The sequence below is a fragment of the Chiloscyllium plagiosum genome, chromosome 31, assembly GCF_004010195.1.
Source record: "Chiloscyllium plagiosum isolate BGI_BamShark_2017 chromosome 31, ASM401019v2, whole genome shotgun sequence".
Classification (NCBI taxonomy): domain Eukaryota; kingdom Metazoa; phylum Chordata; class Chondrichthyes; order Orectolobiformes; family Hemiscylliidae; genus Chiloscyllium; species Chiloscyllium plagiosum.
In genome coordinates this window covers 24916494-24928646 of record NC_057740.1, presented here as the reverse complement: position 1 = coordinate 24928646, position 12153 = coordinate 24916494, and the positions used below count along the sequence as shown (strand labels likewise).

The 12153-nt window shown below is 41.5% G+C and overlaps 1 protein-coding gene across 4 annotated transcripts in view; it reads left to right on the top strand.

Moving 5' to 3' along the window:
- The first annotated feature begins 1083 nt into the window (after window positions 1-1083).
- Window positions 1084-12153, top strand: part of dot1l (DOT1-like histone H3K79 methyltransferase) — a 98454-nt gene continuing 87384 nt past the window's right edge. For 3 of the 4 annotated variants that reach the window (XM_043721189.1, XM_043721193.1, XM_043721188.1), the window contains exon 1: window positions 1084-1368. In XM_043721189.1, the coding sequence (XP_043577124.1) occupies window positions 1288-1368 (81 nt within the window). In that variant the 5' untranslated portion in view covers window positions 1084-1287. Of the gene's footprint in view, window positions 1416-12153 lie in introns of all 4 variants that reach the window. The other variant, XM_043721192.1, reaches the window with a different exon arrangement.

Sequence of the window (12153 nt, the reverse complement as noted above, 5' to 3'; positions counted from 1 at the left end):
AGATTTGAATTGCCAATCTCCTTCAAAGAAGACAAGAACATATTCTGGCAGACAAGTGAAACCAGCACAGCAGTTGTCCCTGTATGAATGGGAATTTAATTCAGAGAATTGAGGGGGAACAAAGGTATTCTAATATAAAGGATTAAGTTTATGTATATGCTAATGAGACAATATACATAGTCACAGGAAGTGATGCTGTATAACAGAATTTGCTCTCTCTTGTGGTTTAATGCCAGCATGAAGTTAAAATAAGATCATTCTTGAATAAAGTTCAAGTTTTGCTTACTACAGCAGATCCTTTAAATATTCTTTAGCAGCATAATCAGATTAAAATAATCAGAGAATTTTGCTGTACCAAATGGAAATGACCTTCAATTTGGAGAGGTTGACATGAGTTAAGTGTGTGATGATGTACACAAATGCTAACTTTGCAAGTTTCACTCTGAAGAATGGTCGTGTAAATCAGTTGGTTTTAGCTCTGCTATGGGCTCTCACTTCAAAATCTTTGCACAGAAATGGTTAGTTGATACACAACTCAGAGCCCTAACAATAAAATCTATGCACAGAAATGATTTCAGTTGATACACAACTCAGGGCGCTAACAATAAACCTTTGCACAGAGATAGCTTTGAATGCTACACAACTCAGGGCTCTCACAATAAAACCTTTGCACATTCCAGAGCCCAGCACCAGAACACACCCTTCAGATGTCTCCTGTTCTCTCCGCATCACGTGCTTGGAACAGTCTGCCCCGGCTCATTAGCATACATCTGGGGTGTCAAAACACCCCCCCCGCATCCCGGACTTGGTAGAACCGCCGGCTAGCCGCAATGTTGAACGGAGGAGGGATTACTCAGCGCGATCTTGCCGTTCGATTCGGCCCGTTTTGGGACGAGGCGAAGGTCGTGCAGATTTCCGCAGACGGGGCATGTGAATTTTGTGAAATACGGCTGTGCGGAGCCGTGCAACGAGGCGATGATGGTTGCAGGAGGTTCTGGAACCCCCCTACATCCGCGCGTTGGTCTGGTCTGCGGTATAGCTCGATCGGTCGCTCAGTTCACGCCGGCCCAAGATGGCCGGGCTTTGGGATCTGGTGACAGGGAGTCGTGAAAGGGATATGATGACAAATTACGTTTGAACTTTTTTTTGACTCATACATTAAAAAAAAACCAACGCCCCCCCCCCCTCTTCCCTCCCACCCTTCTTCCATTTCGACTCTTAACTCCTTTTTTTTTGCCAAAATCTTTTCAATCCGTCAAGACATAGCATGATAGTACCAGGAAGAAAATGGGTGAGAAGCACGAACTGCGTCTTAAAAGCCCAGTGGGTGCGGAGCCCGCTGTGTATCCCTGGCCGTTACCAGTCTATGTAAGTGGAGGGGAAAGCGAGAGAGAAAAATTGAAAGGAAAAAAAAAGTGAGCGGTTATTCGCGGGCTCGCGAGCGGCGGGGAGGAGGGAGACGCGAGCGCGGCTTCGGTGGGGCCCGAGTAACAGCGACAGCAAAAAAAAACAAAACCCCTCTTTTTTTTCCTACCCCCCCCCGGTTTCAGGGAGAGGGAGGGAAACAGAAATACTTGGGTCTCAACTTTAAGTGGTGGTGATGAAAAACAAACGTCGATGCGCTGCGTCGGTTGTGAATTATGAGAGGGAATACCGGTTTGTGTGTTCACAGCCCCCACCGCCGGGAGCCGGTATGTCGGACGACAGGATATTTATTCTCTTTGTCTCAGACCAACATTCATTGTCGGGGGCTGGGAAGAGGGGGGATTAGTCAGGATCGAAGCCGTAAAGGATCCCCTGGCTTTGGAGGGTCGACGCTTCCTTATTTGAATTTCACAGGCTGTTGTGGGAAAACCCGAATTTTGCCAGAATGATTTTGAATCGAATGGGCTCTCTCTCCTCTTCCCCTTCCACCCCCCTCCCCTCTATTATATTGTAGAATGAGTTTTACTCACTGGCATTTGCCCGGTTTTCCCAATCCGCCCCGGTATGTAGTTTGGTGACAGTTTTTTTTTAAAACATTCTGTACAGTAGCAAATCGGGAACTTGTCTTGAGACCCCAAATAAATAAATCAATATCGGGAAGGAGATGTTTTCAAATTTTCTCGGTCCCATTAGAAGTGTGTTTTCGGGGTACGTCTACTTTCAATTTCAGTGTCACCACGTGCTGAATTTCCTCTAGTGGTTGTCTACAATTTTTTTGTTTGGTTTACTTTGAATTGAAATCGGATGAAAAGCATGATACTGTAGTGTGAAAAATGACTATCGTTCTTGGCTTCGGAATGATAGGAATTCACAAGGAGGGACTGCTTTTTTATGGACTGGTCTGCAACAAAGAGTTACACTTACATGTACATGCCTTGTCAGATCTAGAAAGAAACATACTTTAAACGTATTGAATTAAAATTGGCGAATTATTTTCAGAAGCGAGGCGTGGACGGTGTGTGTCTTGATATTATGACCATGCGTTGTTATGGTTTGATAGTGTACGGCCCCGTGCTGACGTTCCTCACGGCTGTGGGAGGGGAGATTCTTTGGCAGATCAGCATCAAACAGCTGTTGGCTCAAAATGATACCGTGATAGATTGGCTAATTAAGGGAAAGGACTGGGTTCTTCTCTGAAAAGGTTGACTGTTGCCTCATCTCCGTGACTTGTTACCAGAAATGCCACATAATGTTACATACCTATTGACTAATCTGTTTGTAACATTTATGTTCGTTGTGAAGTTCAGAAACTTTAGTACTGTAACCATCTATGATTCGGCTATGAGTCACATTCATCAGCATACTGAAGAGACAGTTTCTATTTCAGTCTTTTCTACACACGATTTAGCAACGTACCAATTCATGTCAGTAGTAGCTGAAGGAAATGTGGAAGAATAGGTTATTTCTAAACATAGAATTCTAGTAAAATTACTTGATGTTTAAAATACGATTTGAGGAGGAAAAATATTTCATATTTGAAAATCTTGTCCTGGATATTCTCTTTGGCACCTTTTTTTAAAACTAGTTTTCATTTTTGGAGTATACTTTTACTATAAAGAATTGTTTTTTAAATACATTATGGAAATAAAATTATTTGAAAAGGCTCATAGTACTTCGTCACATGTTTGAGCAGAACTGGTTTCAGTACACTCTTGGTGCAAAAATAACAGATTTTGAACTTATGGGTACCAGCAAAACTCTTTAGTTTTTTTTGCTTCAGGAGGGTGCAATACTTCATTTATAACTGGAGCACCAATTTTATCTCCAGCAACAGAGCAAAAACTCAGAATAATAGAATATTTTTGTTTTAACATTGCTGTGATTGTTTTGCAATGTCCTAATGTATATTTAATTCTGTACAGTTCATGTTGGTTTTCGTATGGCATGGAGTGATGTGAATGTGATAACTATAATGATGAGCACTGCCTGCCAGAAAAAATTAGCTGTAAGGTCATGAGTGAATTGTAACTTCATAAAGGGAAATTGTTTTTCTTTGAAGTGAGACTGTACAATTTTGCATTTCAGCTGGGCCCACAAGGGCTGACCTTACTTCCCAGTTACTGCCCATTTCAATTCCCCTTACCATTCCCTCTCCGACATGAATATCCTTGGCCTCCTCCATGGCCACAGTGTATCTGACTGCAAATTGGAGCAACAACACCTCATCTTCCGCCCAGGCAGCCTGCAACCTGGAGGACTGAATATTGAGTTTTCCAAGTCAAGAGTGTGGTGCTGGAGAAGCACAGCAGGTCAGGCAGCATCCGAGGAGCAAGAGAATTGACATTTTGAGCTAAAGCCCTGCATCAGAAATAAGGCTTGTGAGCCGAGGGGTTGGAGAGATAAGTGGGAGGTGGGTGGGGCTGGGGAACGGTAGCTGAGAGTCTGATAGAGAGATGAAGGTGGTGGTAATAGTGTTAGGTCGGAGAGGAGGGTGGAGTGGATAGGTGGGAACGAAGATGGACAGATCATGAGGGCGGTGTTGAGTTGGAAGGTTGGATAAGGTGGAGGGAGGGGAAATGAGGAAACTAGTGAGTTCTCCAAGTTCAAATAACCTCCTTTCCCATCCCCCCCCGATTTCCCTTTCCAGACCCCTTTATTCCACTTACTGACCCTTCCAACCACCAACCAGGTCCATTACTCACAATGACCAACCAGGCCATACCCTCTACTTGTGTTTACCTATAACTACCTCACCAACAACACAAAGTGGTCAAGCAGACGCTGACGGTCAAGTTTGGTACCCGTGGCGATGGCCTCAACTGGGGACTTGGGTTTGTTTTGCACTCCAGGTGACCCCACTACTCTATATGCTCTCTCACAGGCGCACGCACTCCTACAGACCCATAGACTGACACAGACTCTCTCTCATACACAAACCCCTTCTCATACACTCTCATATGCACCCCTGGCACTCGCACCCAATACTCATTCTCTCTCTGGCTTCTCCCCCATTACACTCACACATATACACACACTGTCACAGGTTCTCAGACCCTCACATGCACACACTCACTCAGTCTGCCCTGCGTACACACAGGTGTAAGTTTGTGGGGTGAATTAGTACTTGCAGAATTGCATTATATTTTGCTCAAAAACTGCGTAAATCCATGTAAAACTCTAAATTCCACTTTAGAAATAGAATTAGTCTGACTTAACATTGGGACACAGACAGACTTTAACTTCACACCTTCAGTGCATTATCTGAACTGAGATGGCATCTATTGTTAAAATGATCTTGAGAATGTAACTTTAAAAAGGTTCTGGGTTTACATATGAAGGAACTGAAACTAATATCATCATTCTAAAAGATGAAAGATTTCAGCTAAATTTGTTTAATATTAAATTCCATGACACTGCAATCCTGTTGCGATAAATTGTCATATGCTTCTGCTCTACAACCACCTGATGAAGAAGCAGCACTTTGAAAGCTCGTGCTTCCAAATAAACCTGTTGGACTATAACCTGGTGTTGTGGTTTTTAACTTTGTCCACCCCAGTCCAACACTGGCACCTCCAAATCATAACTTGTATTTAAGTAGTGCCTTAATGTAAAATGTACCTAAGGCACTTCACAGGACTGAATTACGAGGCAAAATTTGACAATAAGCCCTTTTAAGGAGAGATTGGGGATAAAAGATATTTGAAGAAAAATCTTAAATGAGACCTGTGGAGAGATTTGAAGGGAATGATTAGATTAGATTACTTATAGTGTGGAAACAGGCCTTTCGGCCCAACAAGTCCACACCGACCCTCCGAAGAGTAACTCGCCCAGACCCATTCCCCTTCATTTACCCCTTCATCTAACACTAGGGGCAATTTAGCATGGCCAGTTCAACTAAACTGCACATTTTTGAACTGTGGGAGGAAACCGGAGCACCCAGAGGAAACCCACGCAGACACGCGGGGAATGTGCAAACTCCACACAGACAGTTGCCTGAGGCGGGAATTTAACCTGGGTCTCTGGCGTTGTGAGGCAGCAGTGCTAGCCACCGTGCCGCCAATTACCAGTGCTTTGGGCCTGAGCAGCTGAAAACACTGATCAATAACCAAGAAAAAAATTTGGATGTGTAAGTGACTGGAAATTGGAGATAGATTGAAGTCTTCATGCTTCTTTCTTGAAGATGCATTACTGTTAATGTTTGGTTTCAGGCATATTTTGGAGATGTCTTGACCAACAAAACTGGCTATTTAAAATGTTGTGTAGCACCTGCTCAAGAGTTGGTCATTTGACTCAGTCGTTTTGCATTTGATAACTTGAGCATTTTCTAGAATACAATTGGATAGCAATTAGGGGTGAAAAAGCTGGCTTCATGTCGTCTTTTCCTTTACTCCCTTACCCTGGTGATCTGATATTTTGGAAGGATTAGTTTGGCTAATACTATCTCATGTCCAGGTGAGTATTGAGTTGAGACCTGGTCTTTGCAGTGCATCAAGTTGTGCTGTTAGCATTTGACCATCAGATGGAGCTATATTCGAAAGCTTTAGTCTGGGTTATTATCTGTTGTCATGCAAGCTAATTTGGATCTTGTCCCCATAACTATGAATCCACGCCTCAAAAAGAAATCATTGTAATTTTTATTCATTGTTTGACTTTTATCAACATTTTGTTTACGTTCCTAAATATCTCAGATTATCAGCACTGTTGTTGTCATGAATGTTCTGCAATTTCTAACTTTAAGAGTTTGTGAAGAAATGTTTTTGTTGGAATGTGGATGTTTAATTTCAAGTATGCATATATTTCTGTTTAATGGGTGGCTGCCATCTTGAGTTGAATCTACTCCACCTTTGATAATCTGGAATGTGATGATGCCTCCACTTGTTTTTGTTTCCCCTTGTTCAGCATATGATATGTTTTGTCTTTCCATAAGCTTTGGGACAGAATTAGGCCTTTTGGCCCATCAAGTTGAGATTAGATAATGGCTGATCGGTTTCTCAACCCCATTCTCCTGACTTCTCTCAGTAACCTTTGATCCCCTTATTAGTCAAGAGCCTATTTATCTGTCTTAAATACGCTTTTATGATTTGGCCTCCACAGCCCTCTGATAATGTGTTCCACAGATGAACCGCTATAGGATCATCTATTCACTCTGAACCTAAGCTGTCAGGTCCTATTCTCGCCTACCAGTGGAATCATCTTGATTTTAGATTTTTTGAATAGGTTCCCTACAGTGTGGTAACAGGCCCTTTGGCCCAACCAGTCCACACCAACCCTCCGAAGAGTAACCCACCCAGACCCAATTCCCTCTGACTAATGCATCTTACACTACGGGAAATTTAGCATGGCCAATTCACCTGACCTGCACATCTTTGGACTGTGGGAGGAAACTGGAGCACCTGGAGGAAACACACAGGGGGAACGTGCAAACTCCATGCAGATAATTGCCTGAGGCTGGAATCGAACCTGGGACCCTGGTGCTGTGAGGCAGCAATGCTAACCACTGAGCCACCATGCCGCCCCTTCTCCACGTCTACACTTTCCAGGTCTGTCAGGATTCCCAAGTTTCAATGTGACCCCCCCCCCCCCCCCCCCAATCCTTGTAAACTCCATTGAGTACAGACCCAAAATCCTCAACCGCTCCTCATATGACAGACTGTTCATCCCTGGGATCATTTTGTAAACCTCTTGTGGACTCCCTCCAAAGCTAATACATCTTTCCTTAGGTACAGGGTCTAAAACTCTGAATATTGCACATCCGGTCTGATGAGAGCCTTTTGCAGCCTTGGAAGAGCATCTCTGCTCTTGTATTCTAGCCCTCTTGAAATGAATACTTCATTGCATTTATTTTCTTAATTGCTAGCTGAATCATATGAGATGATGTGGCTTTCAAGAGCTAATATTGTCCTTTGTTTTGAAGAGAGGTTACAAGGTAGAGGTGGTGAGCTGTCTCTAAGAAAGTAAATAACTTGAGGTCTTGGGTATTTTTTTAAAGCTGGGAGAGTGGAAGCAAACTGGGTGTGGCCAGCTCTCTCAGACCAGGTTTTCTAGTTTTTATTTGGTTGTTTTGAGGTTTAGCTTTAAGTAGAAGCTGTTTGGGTCTCAAAAGATGGAATCCTCAGTGAATGTCTTCTGGCTGCTATGCTTTCTGAATTTTCTCTTGATGTCTCTTTTTTTTTCCCTCCTGGATTGGAGAACTGCCAGTGAGAATCTGTTTGAATTTTATTGTTACAATTTTGGAATAGTTAATTAGTAATAGTTATGTATCTGTTGTTCTGTTAAGTTTCCAATAGAGTAGTTGTTAGAAATTCTTCTGTTTTGATTTTATTTTAATTAGTCTTGTGTTTTGCTTAGTATCAAGTAGTTTGTCCAGTTGTGTTGCATGTGGAACAAGGCATTTCACATCTTTTACAATAAGAACAAGTGAGAGTCTCAGCTACCTTAAAATATTTTAAGGGGGTTGGGGGGGTTGGGGTGTTCTGATCTGGTTCATAACCTACATGTTATCCTTAACCATTGCCCATTACTGATATTTAGTTCAGACATTGAATGAATGGGAACTTGACCTTGTATGTCATGTCATGTCATCTGTGACATACATTTTTTTTTAAAAGACAGGAATATGATGACTTGTGACCTAATTATGATAAAACCTTTTCAAGAAACTGTTAGTACAGCCCCAAGTTTTCATTGCAGAAACTGCATTGATTAAGATACATTCTGCAGCATTTAGCAACAAGAAAATGATCTGTGTAATTTTTGTATAATGAAGCTTTTTTGCATCAAATTTAACCTTAATTTTGTTTGCAAACAAACAAGGGATTCCTTAATGGTTTCTGGAAAATTTATACAATCCAGTGAGTGGAAATTATACTGTTGGTCTACATTGGTTAGTTAATTCAAATATTTAATACCCAGATCAGATTTGGATATGTTTAAAAGTTGTTGCCAGGGACATTTCCCGTCTGTTTTAGCTGTTGGAAACTGTACAGTTTCTAACTTTACTGTCTGTCAGTCATGGATAGCGTGGCAAACAAAGCATTTGTCAGTATGGAGACCATGTTAGAAGTGGATTTCAGTTATTAGTTGTGACATTTTTTTTAAATTGATAGCTGCAATTTTTAGAAAAAATGCATGCCTGGAAAACTTGATAAATGAAATAAGTGAACACTTTTGTGCTATGGGGAGAGGCTGGTGCTGTATTCCCTGGAGGGTCGGAGGCTGAGGGGTGACCTTTAGAGGTTTACAAAATTATGAGGGGCATGGATAGGGTAAACAGACAAAGTCTTTTCCCTGGGGTCAGGGAGTCTAGAACTAGAGGGCATAAGTTTAGGGTGAGAGGGGAAAGATATAAAAGAGACCTAAGGGGCAACTTTTTCACGCAGAGGGTGGTACATGTATGGAATGAGCTGCCAAAGGATGTGGTGGAGGCTGGTCCAATCGCAACATTTAAGAGGCATTTGGATGGGTATATTTATAGGAAGGGTTTGGAAGGATATGGGCTGGGTACTGGCAGGTGGGGACTAGATTGTGTTGGAATATCTGTTCGGCATGGATCGGTTGGACCAAAGGTCTGTTTCCATGCTGTACATCTCTATGACTATGACTCTAAGTAATTGTGAAGAAGCTGAAATAGATTTAATCAACAGAGCTGAAAAAGCAGTTAAACTGAAAAGTCATGTGCATAATTTTTGAAATCAGGATTGCAAAGGAGGAGGCAAACTGATTTTTGGGAAGAAGTTACAGAAGTTGAAGACAAAATTGGTAAAATCATGATTATTAATGAGGGAGTTAGTGAAATGAGGAAAATAGTGGATGATTATTAAATATGAAGTATTAGGGATCTAAGGCTGAAGTTCAGTAAAGGAGGCAGGATAAATTGGAGACCCTGAGCATTTAATGGAAAAAAAAGGTCATGTGGTCTGTCTATGTTGGCCAAAATTATCCATAAACCAGAAGTGGTCACAGTACTTGGAATATATGAGGCATGGTTAGTAAGTTTGCAGTTGACACTAAAATGTGGTATATTGGACAGTGAAGAAGAGTAGAATGGGATCTTGATCAATTGGGCTAGTCGGCTAAGGAATGGCAGATGGAATTGAGAAAAGTGAGGTGTTGCATTTTGGTAAGATGGGCAAGGTGTTAGGAAGGTATGCATGTGTACTGTGCCTTTAAATGAGAGTGGAAGCTGGCACGGACCTAGAGAGGCACAGAATATGTTGAAAAACTTTAAAATCTAACAGTTGGTTGAAACAAATGGCTCGAGCTGCGTTGCCATGGTACAAAACAAATTCAAATTATGCCCTAGATACTAAAATCCAATCCAATTTGAATTTTACTGTTTTGGATGACATCAAACCAATGAAACGATCTGATGTTTTGGGGCATAAAATCTGACATATTGAAGAGTTGGGGGAGAATGACAAAGAGCAGCCAAGCAACAACAGCTGCCATCAAAATAGCTCTCTGAAAGGTACCTGACCATAAGAAATTTGGGCAGCAGAATACCGAAGCCGACCTAGAGAAATCTGCAGAGAAAGTTTGACATCCAAAGACTGTAACTGGGTTTGAAATTGATTTGCTGTAAATTTTAAGAGGGAATTTATCAGACCAGTATTGTAGAGTGGGAGGTAAAAGATAGGTTTAAGAGAAAGGACGTGTAAATAGTTGTTGTCCAATGTTCTCTTTTGGACTTAAAGAAAGATTTAACAATTCTTTAAGTAATGATATTTGGGATAGTTCTTTGGCATTCAAATTTTAACAGATTACGGCACAAGATGAGCTGTTCTGTGTGTCTGTTTTAAACTAGCAGAGGGGTTCCTCCTGTGTCATTACAAAGGGCAGGACTTGGACAGTTAATGGTAGGACCCTGGGAGGTGTTGAACAGAGGCATCTAGGGCTGCAGGTACACAGTTCTTTGAAAGTTGCGTCACAAGTAGACAGGGTGGTGAATTCTGGTTATTCTTATATAGGAAAAATATTAAACTGGAATGGGTGCAAAAAAATGTAGAAGGATGTTGCTAGGACTGGAGGGTTTGTTGTAAGGAGAGACTGGATAGGTCGGGACTTTGCTCCCTGGAGTATTGGAGGTTGAGGGGTGACTATAGAGTTGCATAAAATCATGAGTGGCATGGATAAGGTGAATAGCCAAGGGAAGGGAGTTCAAAACTAGAGGGTATAGGTACAAGATGAGAAGGGAAAGATTTAAAAGGGAATATTTTGGAAAACAGGAGGTTTAAGTATGTAATTCCATAAAGAGATGATGAAATTTTCATATGTTGGTAAATAATTTTCACTACATTCTAATTTTCACTAAGTCGTATTCTTGATGTGGTTACATTGCATGTTCAACTATACCTTGCACAGTGTGTCATTAAGGAGAAAGTGAGGTCTGCAGATGCTGGAGATCAGAGATGGAAATGTGTTGCTGGAAAAGCGCAGCAGGTCAGGCAGCATCTAGGGAACAGGAGAATCGACGTTTCGGGCATTAGCCCTTCTTCAGGAATGAGGAAAGTTGGTCCAGCAACACATTTCCATCTCTGATCTCCAGCATCTGCAGACCTCACTTTCTCCTCAAAGATTTCAACCTACTGCGAATCCTCTTTCAAGGATGCCTTTCTTGAAGAAGCTCTCTTTCTCCCTCTACAAAGGTTTCAGTGAGTCCCTCTCTCACTGCACCCCCCAGGTAATTTTTATCTTAGCCTGCTGGACCAACTTTCCTCATTCCTGAAGAAGGGCTAATGCCTGAAACGTCGATTCTCCTGTTCCCTAGATGCTGCCTGACCTGCTGCGCTTTTCCAGCAACACATTTCCAACAGTGTGTCATTACCTCGGAATTCTGGTTTCGACTCGTTAGTACAAAAGTGTAGCAATTCTAAAATCCAAACAGTTGTCAGAACAGATCTTTACCAGTATTGTGCGCATTGGAAGACAAAACAAACTTGGACTCAAGTAGAATGAAATCAGATGAAGGACAATGTTGTTTGCATTTGGACACATATACCACAACCCTTCAGAATTTAAAACCAGCAACATTTTAAATAAGTGTTTCTAACTAAGCTTTTAATTCAGTCCAAAATAAACTGTAACCTGCAGTAACAATTTAGAAGGGCTTGTATAATTTCATCCTGTTAGTCTGTCTTTGGCAGTTTTGCATTATGTTGAAATAGGGTAATTGCAGTTCTTACGTCAACGGTAGTATTTTACTTCGTATGGAACACGTTTGGTACATCAGGTTTCACTAAATTCGACTCTTCCAGAAGTTGAAAATTTAGCTAATTTACCAATATGTTCCCACAAAACAAATATGATATTGACTGGGTAATCTATCTCAATGTTGAGTGAAGGGCAAGCATCAAGAATCATCGACTGATTAGAAAGCAGAAGTAGCCATTTGAATTATTCTGCCAGTGCAGAAAATGGAATAAGACATTCACTGGATTGTGGAGTAAGTAGCCATTCAGGCCATCCGAGGGATTGAACTCATTGCAGAATCACAGAATGATTGCAGTGCTGAGGAGGCCATTTGACCCATTGAGTTTGATTTGGAAGAAATGCAGTCAGGAGGACTTGAATCTATGTGGGAGTGCAGGTAGACCCCAGTGGATTTCTAAAACCTTAAAACACTCAATCATAAATACAGGTCAAATACAGTGTTCAGTTCATAACTCTTGAAGTTACAACACCCATAAGATGAAACCTTTGCAATGTTCCAGTCATACTGTTATTTTTTTA